The 19913-nt window shown below is 43.2% G+C and overlaps 1 protein-coding gene across 4 annotated transcripts in view; it reads left to right on the top strand.

Moving 5' to 3' along the window:
* The window catches only part of SMARCA1 (SNF2 related chromatin remodeling ATPase 1), a 2556005-nt gene that overhangs the window by 2303069 nt on the left and 233023 nt on the right, over window positions 1-19913 (top strand). For all 4 annotated transcript variants that reach the window (XM_078688758.1, XM_078688761.1, XM_078688757.1 and 1 more), the window contains one exon: window positions 11481-11693. In XM_078688758.1, the coding sequence (XP_078544884.1) occupies window positions 11481-11693 (213 nt within the window). The remainder of the gene's footprint in view (window positions 1-11480; window positions 11694-19913) is intronic.

Genomic DNA, 19913 nt, shown 5'->3' with positions numbered 1-19913 from the left:
TGTGCTGTGGTTAAACTGGGTCTCATTCTCAGCAAATATCTTGTACTGATGCTATATCAATCGGGTGAACTGGTTTGGGGGATATTAATCGTTTTTCTTGTCCACATAGGCCCTTCCGCGGCACTGATGTCAATAGTGGCTCTTCACATACTGCTGCTGAAGTACACTGTAATCCAGAAATTACTCTGTTCCTAAGTGGTTCTTGTCATATACTTCTCAGAAATACATCTTGGAGCCAAATGCTTCAAAATAAACAAAACATCTAAGGGTACAATAAAGAATTCAATAATAGTTTTATTGACAAGATATGGAAAACTGATAATCTTTTAGTATCTGGTGCTCAAAAAAAATGCACAGGTTCAAAGACAATTCTAGACATCAGCAAACAAAGAGGTAGCGTGGAAACAGTCTTTCAGAATAGCATATATTATTTTTTTGGTGTTTTAAAAGTGAGTTTATTGGATAAAAATATAAGACATAACAGCAGTAAGATACAATATATAAATATAATATAATGCAAAAATGTCATGTAGGGGAAAGAACAGGAGAATAGAGGGAAAGGTAGAAAGGGGGGAGAGGGGTACATCACATGATATATCACATGATATAACTGGTCCTATATTTAAAATATAACAGTTGAATTACAGTATTTCCTATAGTAGTAATTTATGCTGTGACCAAGATATAAAACAGATTATACAACAGGTAATAACCATTAACTTCAAGGAGGTTTGGGCACTTCTTCATTGCTAGGGTTATGCAAAGGTAAGGATTGAGCGGATGCATTTAAGAAGTTAGTTATAGGTAACCACAATAGATCTCGTTTAATAGCAAGTGCAATTGGGTGAACGTAAGCACTATCTAGTCTATGGTTATAACAAACTCCATACCACCAGGCTTGAAATGAAACATTTGCAGTGTTTTTCCAAGACTTGGTGATTTGTTGAAATGATACAGCCATAAGTAAATCAATAATGGAGATGTTAGTATTGGAGGAGGACCATACCTCTGAAATGCTACCTAGAAAAATATGTGAGAAAGAAAAAGGGATATGAGTAAGAAACATTTTGTTAATTTGTTGCCACACTCTGATCCAAAAATCATGAATAGATGGGCAAGTAAATAGCATATGTTTAAGATCTGCTACAGGAGCCAGGCAAGACCAACAGGTAGAGGGAATAGTGGGATCTATGTGATGTATTAGCTGGAGTAATCAAAAGTCTGTTATATATTAAAAATAAAGTTTGCGTAGTATTTGCTGCTCTAGAAGACTTCCTTATTTTAGTCCAAATTTTGTTCCATGTTAAAATAGGAAACAATTCACCTAGATCAGATTCCCAGTTACCTTGTACTTTAAATTTAATCACCAGTAACAGAGGAATCTGTTAATTTCTTATAAATTTGAGAAGCAGAGGAGTAGGTGTGCAAAAATGAGACTGTGATAGGAGAAGACTTGGTATGTGTAGAGGGGGATATGAACGCATCATAGGAAGTTTGAGCGGCTGTAGTTGACAACATATATTTGGAATAGTAGGAAAGAGGTAGAGAAAAGCAGGCTTGAATTGTGGAATGATACAGCCATAAGTAAATCAATAATGGAGATGTTAGTATTGGAGGAGGACCATACCTCTGAAATGCTACCTAGAAAAATATGTGAGAAAGAAAAAGGGATATGAGTAAGAAACATTTTGTTAATTTGTTGCCACACTCTGATCCAAAAATCATGAATAGATGGGCAAGTAAATAGCATATGTTTAAGATCTGCTACAGGAGCCGGGCAAGACCAACAGGTAGAGGGAATAGTGGGATCTATGTGATGTATTAGCTGGAGTAATCAAAAGTCTGTTATATATTAAAAATAAAGTTTGCGTAGTATTTGCTGCTCTAGAAGACTTCCTTATTTTAGTCCAAATTTTGTTCCATGTTAAAATAGGAAACAATTCACCTAGATCAGATTCCCAGTTACATTGTACTTTAAATTTAATCACCAGTAACAGAGGAATCTGTTAATTTCTTATAAATTTGAGAAGCAGAGGAGTAGGTGTGCAAAAATGAGATTGTGATAGGAGAAGACTTGGTATGTGTAGAGGGGGATATGAACGCATCATAGGAAGTTTGAGCCGCTGTAGTTGACAACATATATTTGGAATAGTAGGAAAGAGGTAGAGAAAAGCAGGCTTGAATTGTGGAAAATGGGATACAGGTATCAATATTAAAGAGTTGATGAGTCCATTTAAGACCGAGATCTAACCAATCTCTCGAAAAAAGAGTCCTATTTTTAATTTTAGTATGCCCATTATAACAAATTAGAGATTGTAGAAAACGGGTACGATCATCAAGGCCATCTAATATGAGAGGATGAAAGATTTTTTGGGCATTCTTAAGAATGGGGAGAGACAATCTAGCTCGAGTATGAGATATAGAAACAACTTCTTCAAAGGTGAAGGGATGGAAGAAACAGGTTTCAATTTCTACCCACACAGGTTGAGAGTTAGAATTAATCATTTTCTCAGATAACAGAGAGGAAGATTGAAGTATGGTACGAAGAGAAATCAGGGAAGTTGACTCCACCCATATGTTTAGGTTGTTTAAGTTTGAAAAAAGACATCCTAGCTTTTTTGTTTTGCCATAAAAATGTTGATAGAATGTTGTAGATATTTTTACAACAGGATTTGGGGATATTGATTGGAAGAATAGATTAGAAAAATAAAATTATGGGGACTAGCATCATTTTTATAGAGTCTAATCTACCTCACCAAGATAAAAATAAGGGGTGCCAATGTGTTGTGGAATTAATTAAAGTTAATTGTAGATTTTTTTAATTTAATGTTACAGTATCTTTGAAAGAAAGTGTGACCCATAAGCCTAAGTATTTGATCTTAGTTGGGCTCCTTTGAAAAGAGGAAGTCAAAAAATCAGCCTGGAAACAATGTTTGTTTAAAGGCAGGATTTCACATTCATCAACATTGAGTTTGTATCCTGAAACTAAAGCAAAATCTGAGACTTCTGATAGAAAAGTCAGTATGGAGGTTTGAGGGTTGGAAATGAATTAGAGAATGTCATCTGCATAAGCGGAGAGTTTTAGATGCTTATCGCCATTTGGTAAACCATTGATATCTTTATTCAAGCAATTTTTTGTTAGAAAGGACTCTAACGCCAAAATAAATAATAGTAGAGAAAGCGGACAACCTTGTCGGACACCTCTGTAGAGAGGAAAGGAGGAAGATACAAGGCCATTAGCTAAAATAAAGGATCCAGGAAAAGAATAGAGTAATGAGACATAAGAAAGAAATTTGGGGCCAAAACGAAACCAGACAAGTGTCCAGCGCAACAGCCGCCAATGATTGTCTATGAGATTGGGATTTACTGATAACATTAAAAAAGAGTTTAGTATTATCAGATAAGTGACGGCCCTTAATAAAACCGCATTGTTCGCTGCCAATTAATTGTGGTAAAATGTTATCTAAACGGAGGGCAAGAATTTTTGCAAATAGCTTATCATCTAAATTAATAAAAAAATGGGTCTATAGTTCTTACACAATGTATGGTCTTTTTTTTTCCTTTGGGAGAAGGCAGATCAAAGCCTCTTGAAAAGAACCCTCAGATTTTAGGATGCTATAAAGAATAGAAATAACTGATGTAGTTTGGGAATGAGGAGGCTAGAAAAATGTGTGTAAAATTCTATTGTAAAGCCATCAGGCCCAGGAGCTTTTCCTTTTTTAAGCGCTTGAATGGCTTTAAGAATGTCTTTAGTTTGTATATCAGCTTTTAAAGAGGAGAAATCTACATCGGTAGAGGAGGGTGGGGGAATGGAAGATAAGTATTGTGAAATGTCAGTTGGTTGAGGGGGGTATTCAGGCGTATACATTTTTGGTAAAAGCTAGTGATTTCTAATAGAATATCTTCGTCTTTATGGACTGTCGTATTAGTTGAAGTTGCGATAGATTCAATTTTAGTGCGTTCCTTTTTAATCTTGAGATAATTGGCAAGAAGATTGCCAGTTTTATTTTGCGCGCTATAATATTTAGCACTAGATTTAGGTAAGTACAGATTTGCAGCTTTGGTAGAAAGTTTATTAAAAGAGAGTTTGGCTTTAATACGTTCATTCAAATCAGATTGGCTCTTTGTTAAGAAATAAGATTGTTCCAATTTTTTAAATTGTGTTCTAAGTAACTGGATGGAATGAGAAGATGCCCGTCATTTTTGGACTACGAACGAAATAATTAAGTCTCTAGGGGCAGCTTTAAAGGTATCTCAAACCTGAGGAGATGACTGAGTGGACTACACTTCTGTAAAAAATATGGTTGCAAAATCAAGAAAGGCTGATGTAAATTTAGAATCTAATAGGAGAGAATTATTGAATCTTAATCGCTTTGTACCCTTGATTGGGGAGAGCAAATCCTCCCTCAGCCCAACACTGTTCAACATTCACATGGCCCCGCTCGTACACGTCGTCCGACAGCACGACCTCAACATAATCTCCTACGCCGACGACACTCAACTGATCCTCTCCCTCACCAAGGACCCCATCACCGCCAAAGCCAACATCCATGAAGGAATGAAGGTCGTTGCCGACTGGATGAAGATCAGTCGTCTGAAGCTGAACTCAGACAAGATGGAGGTCCTCATCCTCGGCTCCAACCCGTCAGCCTGGGATAACTCCTGGTGGCCAACGGCACTGGGGGCAGCCCCGACCCCCACCGACCACGCATGCAACCTGGGAATCACCCTCGACTCAACGCTCTCAATGACCAAGCAAGTCAACACCGTCTCCTCCTCCTGCTTCAACACCCTCTGCATGCTCCGCAAGATCTACAGATGGATCCTGACAGATACAAGAAAGACAGTCACCCAGGCCCTCGTCAGCAGCAGACTCGACTACGGAAATGCCCTCTACGCTGGAGCCCCAACCAAACTCATCAATCGACTTCAACGCTTCCAAAATACCTTGGCACAACTGATCCTCGATGTACCACGACAGGGCCACATCACCCCCCACCTGATAAACCTACACTGGCTCCCCGTCAACAAGAGGATATCCTTCAAGCTCCTCATCCAAGGCACTCCACAAGACCGGCCCAGCCTACCTCAACAGACGGCTCTCCTTCTACACCCCCAACCGCCAGCTACGCTCCTCTGACCTCTCACTCGCCACCGTCTCGCGCATCCGAAGAACAACCACCAGCTGGAGATCCTTCTCCCACCTCGCGGCCAAGACATGGAACACCCTCCCACTGAGCCTACAACAGAGCCAAGACCTGCTGACCTTCGGGAGGATACTAAAGACCTGGCTGTTCAAACAGTAGCGGCCCCCACCTCCCTCCCCCAGCGCCTTGAGACCCTCGCGGGTATGTAGTGCGCTTAACAAATGACTGATTGATTGATTGATTGATTGAATCCAAACTTAAGGAAACTGGGGCGTGATCATAGATTAAAATAGAGCCTATATCAGATTGTGAAATATGTTGGGTTAGGGCTTTGGAAATAAAGATATAATCTATCCGGGATTGAGAAGAATGATCAGGTGAATAATAAGTTTATTCTTGTAATGTAGGATGACCAAGTCTCCAGGAGTCTACAAGAGACCTTTGAGATTTAGTGGAGGTAAATTGAGTGTGCATGGGGGAAGATGCAAATCTAGAATTAGATCTTCTATCTATAAAAGGATCCATAATCATGTTACAATCACCACCAAGGATTAAATAATCATCAGTATATTGCATCAAAGAGGAAAGGATTTGGGGCCAGAACAATTTATCTTGGTTAGTGGGAGGGTATACATTAAAAATGGTTAAAGGAATCTTGTTAATCAATAAAGATACTGAAACCCATCTTCCTTCAGAATCATTACCTTGACGTATGAGTTGGACATCCAAACGTTTATGGCAGAGAATAGCAACACCATTACGTTTCCCTGAACCCAGTGATGCAAGTACATGACCTACCCAGTGGCGAAGTAATTTGGTTATCTCAGTATCTGTTACATGAATTTCTTGCAATAAAGCAACATCCCTTTTAAACCTGTAACATGTAGTAAAACTCGCTGATGGACAGCCCAAACCTTTAACATTCCAAGATATAATTTTTAACGACATCTATATATATATATATTAAATCTTTAGACTATGATATGAACATTCATAAATAAGTAGATATAATGTTACATCACATGCAAATAATTAACTGGAAGAAGTGTCCTAGAGAAAAGATGAATATAGAAAAAGATAATTATGAAGCAGGAAAAGGAATGAAAATGAGATATAAAATAGAATGAATTAAAGAAATACAAGAAAGACCAGTGATTGAAAGAAGACAGAAAATTAGGGAGATGAAGAAAAAGGAGAAGATGACAAAAAGATAGGGAATAAGGGAGAAAATAACAGAGAACAGAAAACAATACAAGTCAAACAATTGATAATGAACGGGGGTAACGAAAAGGCATACCACGAACATACAGTAAAAGCAGTGTTGGTGAAGCCACAAAGGGGAGATTGCACATCAAAACGAGAAACTCCAGAGCGACGACTCTAAGGGGGGACACCATCCAGGTATGTTGAGGGAAACATAGATCAAGGGATCACAAAACCGCACCTGTTGGAGAAAATAAAGAAGTTATCAACAAAGACATAGCGGAGCAACAAAAGATACATTCGGAAGACAGAGAAATACAAGCAACGTCACTCATTAATGAAACAGTCAATCCATTGAAGATTGAGGAATGTCCATAGAGTTGCCTCCGCAAGTGTCCAAAAAATGTTGAAGACAAGCAGGATCCTCATAATTTGTTGTTTTGTTGTCGTAAGTCACCTTGAAAAGGCAAGGTTGGAATAAGCCATATCTAGCATTCAAATTGCGACGGGCAGGTCTTATGTCTAGGAACTGCTTCAGACGATCCGCAGTCACTTTGGCATAGTCTTGAGCGAAGAAAAGATTAGAGCCATTCCAAGAAATGTTCCCTTTCTGCTTGCCGGTCGGTGTATTCCACAAAATATAAAATAACTCCTCTAGGTTTCGTTGAAGAAGATGAAAAGCGAGGACCTTGACCCAACCGGTGTGCTCATTGAATATTCAATGGTGGAGAATCAGAAAAACCAAGAAGAGTTGGCAGATAGGATTGGAAAAAAGAGAGGATTTGAGCCTTCGAGACCTTCCGTAAGACCATAAATGCTTAAATTATTACGCCTATTGCGGTTTCCCAAATTTTCTATCTGTTGATTAAGGACTATCTATCTCTTTATGCATGGAAGGAACCTGGTCAGTGACAACTTGAACAGTCAATTTGTCTCTCTAAATGCTCAACTTTTTGCTCAGTATGCACCCAATTATCTTAAAGATTCTGCAGGCGGATATTAGTTTCTTCCATGAGGGGTTTAAGAGCACAAATTTCCTAGAGAAGTAACTTCATGGAAATTGAATAAGAAGGTGCAGTGGGAGAAGGTGAGTCCTTCTTGATTCGTTTGCCTGGTGTAGCACTTGGAGCGGAGGGTATTTTAGAACCTGGTTTGGAGATGGAGTGAGGTGTATTGGGTGCAGGGCCATTTGTTACAGAAGGACCAGAAATCACATCTTCCATATTATCTTGTAAAACACTGAAGGGATTATATTCCTCCAATGACGTAAAGTTATTAGGTTGAGCAGTACTAAGAATAGATCGTGGTTTCGCCATGGATTATTGGGAAAGAGAGACCCCTTCAAAAGGCAGACTTCAGAGGTGACTGTAAAAGGCACAAGACATGGGCTGTTGAGGAAAAAGTAATAACTACATATTCTATGCCCAATAATTGTTAGTGCACGTTAATACAGCCAGTAATAGATCAGGTTGTTTAGAAAACGCTGTAAAACTGCCATATGAGCATTTTGTTGTGAGGAAAAAGGAATCGGAGGCATCCAGGCAGTAAGATAAAGTAAACGGCAGAAAATACAAAATGGCGGCTGCAAATACGTTGCAATCCGCGGCTGAGGAGAAGAGTCAAATTTGTATCCTTGGCGCTCACCCTGTTGTTTTGCAGACTTGGAAAACGGTGGAGCCAGAGTTCCGACCCCTGTGTGTGCAGTTTGGAGCCCAACGGTGAAGTAAGGCAGCCTGGAGGTCGTCCGGTGCCTCACGTCGCAATGGAGCTCTCCTGATCCGCGGCCATCTCCAGAGACTCCAAAGCCATGCCCCCAAATAGCACATAATAATAACCAGAATAGTCCTTATTGTTAAGTAGAAAGCAATGCACATATTCTTGTCACTATTGCAAAATGATGATAAACTGTATATACTCTGTAATGGTCCTGGTTAATGAATACGGTCCTATATTACAAACGACTCTGACATTTAAACAATAAGGAATACAGCTCAAACAGTCTCACAACTATAGAAAATGGAAAACCCAAAACTATGTATGTTGGACATGGAAGAATTTGTGTGACCTGAAGGCTGAGGCATAAATCAATATATAGTCTCAGGAAATCAGTATAGCCAAACAAATACATTTGCGAAGGAAAGAGTTGTGCTGCTTCGCACAAACACAACAAAACAACCAGAAAGCCAATACTGTAACCTCTATTTAGCTAAAGTAACCTACGCGCAAAGGATTAAACTGAGTGCGGGGCAGTGACACATATCACAGATTAAATCTCTTTTATTTTTAGATTTTTGCAAAACGTTAGTTGGTTCAAAGTTTACCAAGAATTTTTGCACAATTTAGAACACAAACAATACAGGGAGCAATATTCATAAAAATGACATTTTCTTAAAACAAACATTGATAACACAACAATTAGTGAAAATACCTACTATCATACTAAGTTGATCAACATTTACAACCATAACTCACTCTCTCATACACACCATACACTCCAGACTTATTATACGAATCGTAATGTCACAAACTAGTTAATTAAATTGAAATGAATAAGGAACAAAGGGGGGGAACACCATAGAAAAAAGCTCTTGGAAAAGTGAATCAGCTTTGGACCATTCTACAACACCATAAGACTGCAAAAAATAAATTATTCTTCGTGTAATTTCTCAAAAGAAGCTGATTCACTTTTCCAAGAGCTTTTTTCTATGGTGTTCCCCCCTTTGTTCCTTATTCATTTCTATTTAATTAACTAGTTTGTGACATTACGATTTGTATAATAAGTCTGGAGTGTATGGTGTGTATGAGAGAGTGAGTTATGGTTGTAAATGTTGATCAACTTAGTATGATAGTAGGTATTTTCACTAATTGTTGTGTTATCAATGTTTGTTTTAAGAAAATGTCATTTTTATGAATATTGCTCCCTGTATTGTTTGTGTTCTAAATTGTGCAAACATTCTTGGTGAACTTTGAACCAACTAACTTTTCGCAGAAATCTAAAAATAAAAGAGATTTAATCTGTGATCTGTGTCACTGCCCCGCACTCAGTTTAATTCTTTGCGCGTAGGTTACTTTAGCTAAATAGAGGTTACAGTATTGGCTTTCTGGTTGTTTTGTTGCTTTGATGAGGCTTGGCCTTACTGTGGGAAGCCCACACCCAGTGTTGTTTCTTCGCACAAACACAAAGCATTCTCGTGCTGCTCGAAGATGGCTACCTTAACCGTGATGTGTGGTGCCCCAGCCACTCCATGGCCACCCAAATACTGGAGATCTGTTCAAAAGTCCAGAAGGCCATGTACTTAAGAAAGATGAGTATTTAAATGGCAATGGGAGATTGTTAATGTCTGTATGATCATTCTTAGAAACACCTTCCCGAAAGTTCCGGAACCTTTTTTAACCTCCGGAATGGTTCGGAACTTTCCTTCAGCTTCCAATTCACTATGAAAGAACTTCTTATATCTACCCTATATAAATGGCTTCAGACCTGGAACACAGTCTACATCCTGTGCCCGATAGTTACCTCACCTCTTTTCAAACTCCAGTGCTCCGCTGGATCTTGGGATGTATGTCGTTAGCACGCATGCTTTTACAACGCATGCCTTTACCACGCAACTTTTACAACGTAAGTCGTTACAACGACTTGCGTTGGGGTGCGCTGGATAGTGAATAGTTTAATTTATTATTCCAACTCCAGTCCCCGTGGATTGTAGGGAAGGTGTTGGATAGTAAATTAAACTATTCCCTATCCTAGAGCGCCCCCCAGCGCAAGTCGTTGTAACGACTTGCGTTGTAAAGGTAGTTCGTTGTAAAAGTTGCGTTGTAAACGCTGTTCACCGGATCGTGTATCTCTAGTTCGCTGCTTTCTTCATGCCATCCCAAACTACTTCCTGCCAAGCACCAGTAACCACCAGTAAGTGAATGCTTTCCTCCGGCCAAGGTCCGAGGCTTCACCCAATTTTGGATGCCTTCCAGTTCTTCAGCGCGAGGCGGCTTCGGTACGGATTTGGTACGGATTGATTCTGTTCACGACTGTGGATTCATATGACCACTTGTCCACACACGGCGGGACCGCTGCGAGTGACCGGACCCCCGGCATAATTAATACGCTTACATCGCATCATTTACTATCTGTAGGACGTCATACACTAACATTTTATGACCTTGAGAAAATCTTCCAGTTGAGAGCGTCCTCATCCTCCTCCATCTTGGAGACGAGCAACCTCCGGTTGCCTGCCCCTACCCCCGTCCTGATGAAGACCCCGACGCAAGGTTCCCACTAATACCTGCAAACAATAGAGGGTCGAAACGTCGACAGCCAATATGTTCTTTCAGCTTCACCCCATGATTTGAACATTCATTTTACATGTGGAGCATGATTAATTTGGATTGATGTATTGAACCCAGGTCTTTCGTTGTGTCCACCATTGAACTTTGATATAACAGTACAGTGAGGCCGCTTGGCCGTTTTTTACATTGCCACCATCCTATACCCACACTTCCTTACACCTTATCACTCCCCTTCCCCCCCCCCCGGGGCACTATGAAATATTTGTGATTTTGTACTCAAATGTATAATAACTTGAAGATACCTACATTGTGAATAAACAACAATGCAGGCTAATTGAATTTTCTTTTATTATTACATCATTTCGTGAAATTGTTTCTCCTTGCTGGGACGCCCCTTTCTCAGTACTTCTAGTTTTGCCGTCGCTACGCGCTCATCCATGCTCCGTATGGTGCAGATCAAATGCGGCTTCGAGAGGGAGTCGCACATACCTCCGACAGTCAGCTCCCAGTCAGGTTAAATAAGACTCTGCTGAGCCCAGCAGCTTAACAGAAATTTCACGTGAAATTTTGAGTACATAATCATTATCATGCACAAGATTAACCACAGCAGTAATTTGTATATGTTTATAGAACACTCGTTTAGTTGTAAAACAGAAAGCTCTGGGTGCTACAACATGTGCACCTCAAAGAAAGAACTGTATCAGCACGTAACACACAATTAAATATATATCTTTGTACAGTTTTATATAATGCACCTGAAAAAAAGATAGCAGGTTATGTTTTACCTTATTTTTTTAACCTTTGTAAAAGTGCCCAATGTATAAAAAATAATTTCTCTTCTTTCAGATTGCAAGGTATAAAGCACCTTTTCATCAGCTTCGCATTCAGTATGGTACAAATAAAGGCAAAAACTACACAGAGGAAGAAGATAGGTTCCTCATCTGTATGTTACATAAAATGGGCTTTGACAAAGAAAATGTGTACGAAGAACTGAGGCAGTGTGTTCGGAATGCCCCTCAGTTCAGATTTGACTGGTTCATCAAGTCTAGGACTGCAATGGTAAGTATTGTGTATCGTTTGTTTCGTTGTGCTACTCCATATTTTTTATCCTATCTATCAATTATCTTCCTTCAAAAATATGCATTATTTTTAAACAGATAACATGCAAAAAGAGACAAAAATGCTAAACTTGTCTGCATACGCTTCAAAAATTTTCTGGCAGAACTGTTTTACAATTTGTATTTGTTTTCAGTCATCTTCTAATTTTACTATTTTATACTTTACACTTCTATATTGCATGATACAGCAAGCAAAGTTATTTAACTTTCAAAACAACAATTTCATGTATAAGTTTCATATTTTGGAGAGCAGTCATGCTTTCATTTCTACCTGAAAGATAAGAGATTGTAATTGAGGTGGATACAGATATACAAGGAAATCTGGTTTTGGCACAAAGCACGTAACCTTTTTTGTTGCCATGCCCACACATCTGTCAATTGGATCACCCAAGGCTTCTGTAGAATGGAGTATGTAGTCTGGGGCATAGGGTTTGACTCATTCCTAGTGTTGTACTGGTGCCATACCTTGAAAACATTTCTTCCTCTTATGATTACTGTAAAGAACAACTACGTATATTAACAAACTTATGTTATTTTTGAGTAACTGCATGCCTTCAATCTTGTGAACTGGAACATCTGTGTAAAATTCATAGAATTAGTCCAGCTTGGTAGTAATTAATAATCTTCCAGTAAATGAAATGGAATTAAATGATGTGATATATTTATAAAGCACAACAGGACCCAAAGGTATCTAGGCTCTAACTACACTAGGCGGTATTCATTGGAGGAAGACCATTAATAAAGCCATGTTTTAAGATGTTTCCTGACCTGAAGTAGGTTGTGTTCATTTTTTTTTAGAACATTTTATTGATAAAAGAAAATCAGGGCATAGTAAAATCACATGGCATCTACATTTAACACTGTGTATCATAACAAATGCTGGCGACATTACACACATTGCTAACACACGACATTTTCCAGTCGACACTGCTGGCATATTGTGTAACTCCACCACCCCGTCCTCCCCCCTACTCGGACACATCGTCCATGTCTTGCATGGGCGGGTCACAAAGATAGCCCCTGAACTTGTTCCGTGCTCCACACACCTTCTCCCATTTGCGAGGGCATCCACGGTGTGTGTATACCGCCTGTACCGCCATTATAGCCTTATCCATATCTTTGCACCAGTCTGTAAATGCTGGTAACTCCTCGGATCCCCATTTCCTGGCAACATTCAGTTTGACAAACATTATCCCCAGCGTAACCCAATCTTGAGCTAAATGGGAAAGATCATTTGGTTCCCACAAATTCAGGAGCCAACACCTCAGTTCCGGTACAAGTGACACCCCCACAACCTGTGACATGGTTCGCATCACCTGGACCCAATAGGTTGTGAGTTGGGGACATTGCCATATGGTGTGAAAAAAGGTCCCCTCCCCCGGCAATCCCTTTTGCAAAACTGATGTGTAGCCCTCCCTATTGTATAGATATAGAGTGCCACCCTACTATAATAGGTACGGTGAAGTATCTTTAGTGCACTAAACGAAGCCTTGATGGCATGGCTACTTCTCGCGGGGACGACAGTGCTGTCTGCCAATCTGCATCGTCGATATCCCCCACGTCAATGGACCACTTGCGTCTAAGTGTCAGCATCGGGTCCGGCATGTTATTGATTAGCTTCCGATAAGTGAAGGAGGTAGCCTTTTTGGGCATATGTTCAGTCAGAAGCCTGTCCTCCAAGGGGGTGGCCTCCGGTATGTCGGTACCGAGCAAGAGAACTGAGAGTAATGCATGTCTAATTTGCAGGTAACTAAACATTTCAGTGGGAGCTAGTTCATATTGGATCTTAAGCTGCTCGAACCAGACCATTTCACCTCTCTTCCATAGATCGCCCACTGTGGAAATACCTATCAGGTCCCATGGCCGGAATCCCTTGCTGTTTCTAAGCCTTCCAAGCGGCAGTGCAGACCAGAGCTGTGTCATCTGGGTGAAGCCCTTGCATTTTAGTCGTACCTGCGCCGCATACCATATATGGACCGTGTGCGCCGTGGGGCCAATGAGGGAGGATGGTCTACTTTTATCGTACAACACAGACATAATACCTGCTTCACCCAACCCCTGTCTGTCCGCCTGAAACGCTGGCTTCGTCTGGGGCGTATGTATCCACTGGTTGATTATTTTTAAGTGGGCCGCCCAGTAGTAGCACTGTATATCCGGAAGAGCTATTCCGCCATCGTACCAACCCCTTACCAATTTTCCCTGTTCTATGCACGCTGGCTTGTGTCCCCAGAGCAAACCGGAAACAGTCGCCGCTATCATCTTGAAGTATTTTAATGGCACAACAAATGGAGTGTTCTCCAAAACATATAAAAACCGTGGGAGTGTCATCATTCCACCCCTTCCATTCCCCAAGTGCTGAATTCTACCTCTTCCTTTTGCACATTCTACCCAGGCCACCTGGACAAATGCATCCGTTTCCGCATGAGACGTAACTAGTATTTAATTTAATGACAGCCAGTTTACCGACCGTAGGAGGATGAGTGGGCTGTGTTATTTCAACATCAAGTGTTTTACTCACTGAGCCACCCCACCATGTCGACTCTGAGTGAGTGATGCAACAGCAAACCAGTGCTTTGTCATAGGATTGACAACAACGGTACATTTGCTCAGTGTACACACCATTTCCAAGTGCACGTATCCCAACTCCATTCCCCACCCCTCAGTCTCAACCCCAGCATTCAAAAACAACTTCATTTTGTGGATCTACAAAACTGGACAACTTCAATGTTAGAACAAAACACTCGGATCACGTGCACTTCTTAAGAAACACAGGCCACTTTCTAGTTCCAGAAAGAGCTTCACAAAGCCCCATTGGGTACCATTCAGCTGAGTGTAATTAGTACACATTATGCCTTGCTTGGAGATTCTAATCACAAGTTCACACCACCAGTTTCTGGACGCCAGTAGTCAGATCAGAATGGAACATATATCTCCGAACCTATACTGACCCAGCGGAAACAACCAGAGCAACCTGCAATCAGGAAGCCATAGGACAATCAATCCTGTAAAGAAATTCACACAATACCCGAGATGTCGTGCTTCCAGTTGACAGAAAGATCCGCCACCCTTAAATGCATTTTTAAGTAGTTTGAATCGCAGCGAATACTGCAACAGCTTGCATCAGATTGCCTTTAAAGCAGGTAATCGCTGCACATCTCTCACCTTTTTTTTAAATCTCCAGCCCCTCCAAGATTATAAATAGTGGCCAATACCTGAAATAATAATTACAGTATGTGGTTTTCTGGTTGGGCTAAGTGACCCGCTGAATCCTACGAGCTTCAGCATGGCGCCTGGTCCGGGAGAGCAAGAAAAGAAAGGTTCAGCCGGGTACCTGTAGAAAAACGGCGGGAGGGAGAGGAATTTGACATGGACTTGGAGTATTGAGAAGTGATTCTCGCAGATTTGTAGATTAACTTTTTTTTTAACTGAGCCCATTTTACCTGATGAGGAGCTGGTGGTTTCTGCAGAGATGTAGCCTCTTGCTGAAGCTCCGGGATGCCAGGTGGCGGCTTCGGAGCCGATCTTCACGAACCGAACTGCTGCATCTTGATCTTCTTTTCCCCTGCATGGCTCCCCTGAAAGGTACGGTTCTGCAGCCGGGTGATGGTTCTGGTCAGGATAAGGGCAAGGACCCCGCAAAAAATGCCTATGCCACTCTGACAGACGGCGGCACCCAGTGCTTTATGCCTCTAGGCCCTGGCTGCGCGGTGTCTCAGCCAATCCAGGCGCTGCATTAGCAGCGCCTGGATTGGCTAGAGCAGGAATCCGGCCCGCCCATTAGGAGTCTGGGGGTTGCTGCATGAAGCAACCCTCGGCCTCTCGGGTCCCCCCTCGCTCTTCTACTTTAGGTGTCTGTAGTGCGCATGATTGGGCTGATCATAAAAATGACCAGCCCAAAATCGAACATGCGCACTATTGCAGCAGCTGTGCTTAGTGCGCGTTGCTGTCACTTAAACCCTAGCTTGAATGCTGCCCGACCCCCTTCAAGGGCCGATTGCCTCGGTCGTCGTTGAGCATGAGATAGCCCGCTTTGAGAGTTATTATATTACTGCAATGGGGCCATGTGGCATTAGTGGGGCAACGCCCCAGCGCCCCCAATGGACGCACCGCCACTGCACAGGGCCTTAAACTGGATTTGCTTAATGACAGGCAGCCAGTGCAGCTCTGCGAGGGCCTTGGAAGCTGAGTCAAAAAAAGTGAGCCCAAGCAGGGCTCTTGCGGCAGCATTCTGGGTAGTTTGCAGTTTATGGACACTACGTTTATGTGCACTGGTCAGAAAAGCCTTGCAGTAGTCCAGTCTTGAGCAAATCAAGGCTCACCACTGTTTTCCTCAGCTCAAGGGGAATGAGCGGAAGTACTTTTTTAAGGATTTTAATGATAAAGAAACAGGTTGATGTGGTTTTGTTGATCTGGGATTTAAAGGAGAGCTTGGAGTCGAACAGTACTCCAAGGTTCTTAACTTAGTCAGCCGGTGTTGGGAGAGAGCCCATATGACTAGGCCACCAGCTGTCAGACCAGACCATAGGTGTAGTACCAAAGAGCATGACTTCCGTTTTTGAAGTGTTCAATTTGAGGCAGTTTGTCTGCATCCATTTTAAAAACGGGACACAGTGTCTGAGGATGGACTGTTGACTGACACAATGATTTATGTGTCGTCTGCATAAGACACCAGGGAGAATTTGAAGGTTCCAATCAGTGTGGCCAGTCGGGTAACATATAAGTTAAAAAGAGTGGGGCTGAACAAAGTGCCCTGAGGCACTCCGCAAGGGAGAGTAAAATCGAGGAGACAAAAGGGTCAGGGCTACTGATTGTGTCCTATTAGATAAAAAGGATCCAAGTAACAAAAGTGCTTTATCCCTGATTCCTAGCGACATTAGACGTTCAACCAACACACCGTGGTTGACCTTGTCGAATGCCTCCGAGAGATCCAAAAAGATAAGAGCAGCACTTCCACCTCTATCCGGGGTTTGTCTCAATTACTCCCTGGCTGTGATTAAGACCAACTCAGTGCTGTGATGGGTCCGTAAACCAAATTGCGAGTAATCGAGAATATCGCCTTCTGCGAGGAAAGCAGATAATTCCTTATTTAAGTATCTTTCAATAATTTTGGCCGGACATGGTAACCTGGAGATCGGTCTATAACTGGAGGGATCCCCAGGGTCCAGGTTTGGCTTTTTTAGGAGTGGCAGTATAGAGGCTCTTTTCCAATCAATGGGGAAAATTCTGGATGAAATCATAAGGTTAAAAATAGACCGTAGAGCAGATGCCGTGATTTCAGGGACCAGATCTAAGATTTTGGGAGGGCAATGATCTAAGGGGGATCCAAACTTAACCAAGGAAATTAGCTTAATGGTCCGGTCGAGCGAGATCGAAGCAAACATAGGGAGTGTGACAGTGGAACAGCAGTCCTGGTTAAATGAGATTCTATTGTCATAAAAAGAACAATATAGACAACAAAAAGTTTGAAGGGATTTATGATTAGGTCTGCATTCCTTTTCAGCTCCATGTGGTGTTAGCCTTTGCCATTTAGTTATAAATCCAAAGAGTATTGCATGAAAGTTTTTTTGAATATGAATCTCAGGAGGTAAAATAAAGATGTAAAAGAAACAGAGTCTATAGATTCTTTACCTTAGAATTACCTCCAGGGGTCAGACTGGATCCGGAAAGTTTTTCGTCAGCAGTACCCCTGCATGTCGAAAGGTGGCGTCGGTCAGCTCCGGGTTTGTTGTTGGCTTCATGGTCGCCGGGATGATGTTGCGATAGCTATTTAGATGCCACTCTCACGCGCTGATGGCAGTTCTTTCTTTTTCCGCGTCAGCCAGCGCAGATCCAGAGAGAGCGGCAACTCTAGTCATTTTTCGATTTACTTTTTGCCGACTTTCGTCGATTTCGATTTTGAGTCTTTGACTCCTGGTGCACAGTTTCAAGGCTTGTGGTACCTGCAGCCAGTTGATGTTGGTGACGGATCTGCACTGCGTGTGCCTGTTTTGCCTGGAGCGCGACCACGACCCCAAGTCGTGCTCTGACTGCCGGACCATGAATTTGTAGTCTTTGCGAGAGCTGTCTCGAAAGCTTCTCGAAGCCCGGCAGTCGGCTCCACGCCTTTCAGGTCCCGGTCGTGTGGGAGTTAGAGGGACCGGTCACTGAGCCACCACCACCAGTCTTCTTCAAAGTTGTCAGGTAAGTTGAAGCATAAGAAGAAGTTAAAGAAGCAGTGTCTCTCTTTGACTTCTCCCCATCAGTCGGCCATGCGACGAGGGATGCGGGTGGTGCCCCTCCCGTGGCTCCGCGTGCGGAGCCCCAAGGGTCAACTCCGAGTTTTCCTCCCTTCCCGGGACCCGGAGCAACCTCTGCCCAGCTTCGTAGCTTGTACGAAGCGATGCATGCCATCTTTGGGCTTCGGCCCCGGCACCGCAGGACCCCTTGGATGCAGGCCTGGATCTGGAATCTGCGCCGGTCAACCTGATTACACCATCCCGGCACCGATTTCACCGGCACCACGCATGCAGCTGACGCCAGTTGTTTCTCCTGCCGGTGTAGACACACAGGCATCGACCAATACCGGATCCGGCGCCGACGGGTACTTTTGTGCCCCTGTTCTACCCTAGCTCTTTGAGCCCAGATTGGCAGCCAGAGGAGGGTGAGGAGGACTAGAAGGGGTCTGGAGACCCTTTGACTGACCAGCTAGGTTACGAACCGGACTGGAGAGAGGAACTGAGGGAAGCCAGTGGTCTGGATACCTCACCTGACCATAGCATGTTATCTCCTCCTACCTTGGCTACGGAGGAGGGAGGGTCTTATGCCATGGTGTTGCGTAGGGTGGCCAAAGCTCTCAACCTCGAGTTACCTATGGTGGCAGTCAGGACTAACCTCCTGACAGAGGTGCTTCAGCTGGCAGTGCGCTCTTCGGAGCCCCTGCTATCGTTTAATGACGCCCTCACTGACATCCTTTTGGGCACCTGGTCCAGGCCCAACACAGGGGCTCCTGTGGTTTGGATGATTGCCCTTCACCACCGCCCAGCTCTGGGTGACCCCACTTTCCTCTCCCAATACCCCCCCGAGAGCTTGATGTCTAAGCCTCCACATCCAAAGGCGCATTCCCTAACGCACCACCTGATAGGGAATCCAAAAAGCTGGACCATCTTGGGAAGAAGAAGTTTTCTTCCTCCAGCCTGGGAATACGGTTGAGAAACATCCATGTCTGTTGGGCCGTTACACCCACTCCATGTGGGATACAGTTGCGCAAGTGCTGCCACAGTGCTCGGAGGAGGCCCAGGCCATCATCTCCTGTGCAGTTGCTGAGGGAAGAGACGCAGCAAAGTTTACCATTCGCTGTGGACTGGATACCGCCGACTCGCTAGGCAGGATGATTTCCACGTTGGTAGTCCTTCGACGCTACGCTTGGCTGAGATCGACTGGCTTTTCTGGGGATGTCCAAGCTACCCTTATGGACATGCTTTTTGATGGCCGTTGCCTGTTCGGCGACAATTCAAAAGGGGGGTGGTGATGGACAGAGTATCTGAATTAAGCAGAACACTCCTACCCAGTCAAAAGATCAGGGCTTGATCCATCACCGTCTTTTTAGCTCACTGAACCATCCCAGCTCAGAACCTGGCTACATGCAAATTAGTCTGTCCCTGGCCCAGTGCATCATGGGAACAGGGCAGACCAAACTACCAAGCCAATTCTGTTCGGCGACAAGGCAGACAGCGCACTAGAGCTCTTCAAGCACTCACGGGCTATAGCCAAGTCCTTGGGCCTCTCAAACACTCACCCTGCGCAGTCTACTTTTCGCCCCGTTCATGGTTTCGGAAGGGGTGCCCCACCACGTCCCACCTAGGGCCACAAGCTGGCGCATGCTGTTCAGCAGCCGTGCGGCCGGGGACGTGGGTCTGGGGTTCAGCGAGCGGGCCAGTCCACCTCTGCCCCCCTCTGCAGCAGCTTCCAAACCCTCCTACTCCAAACTTCCAGGGCCACCAATCGCCAGTGGCAATCAGGATTCACCATCACCTCCCCCACTGGCTCACCATCACGTCGGACAAGTGGGTTTTGCAATTAGTCCAAAGGGGCTACTCCCTCCCCTTCGAGACTACCCCCCAGCCATGCCACCTCAGTACCATTTCATGTCAGAGGATCATCTGGCCCTTCTCCAACAGAAAGT

The sequence above is a fragment of the Lissotriton helveticus genome, chromosome 4_1, assembly GCF_964261635.1.
Source record: "Lissotriton helveticus chromosome 4_1, aLisHel1.1, whole genome shotgun sequence".
Classification (NCBI taxonomy): Eukaryota; Metazoa; Chordata; class Amphibia; order Caudata; family Salamandridae; genus Lissotriton; species Lissotriton helveticus.
The sequence above is the reverse complement of the archived record's forward strand: the minus strand, read 5'-3'. Positions and strand labels throughout refer to the sequence as shown.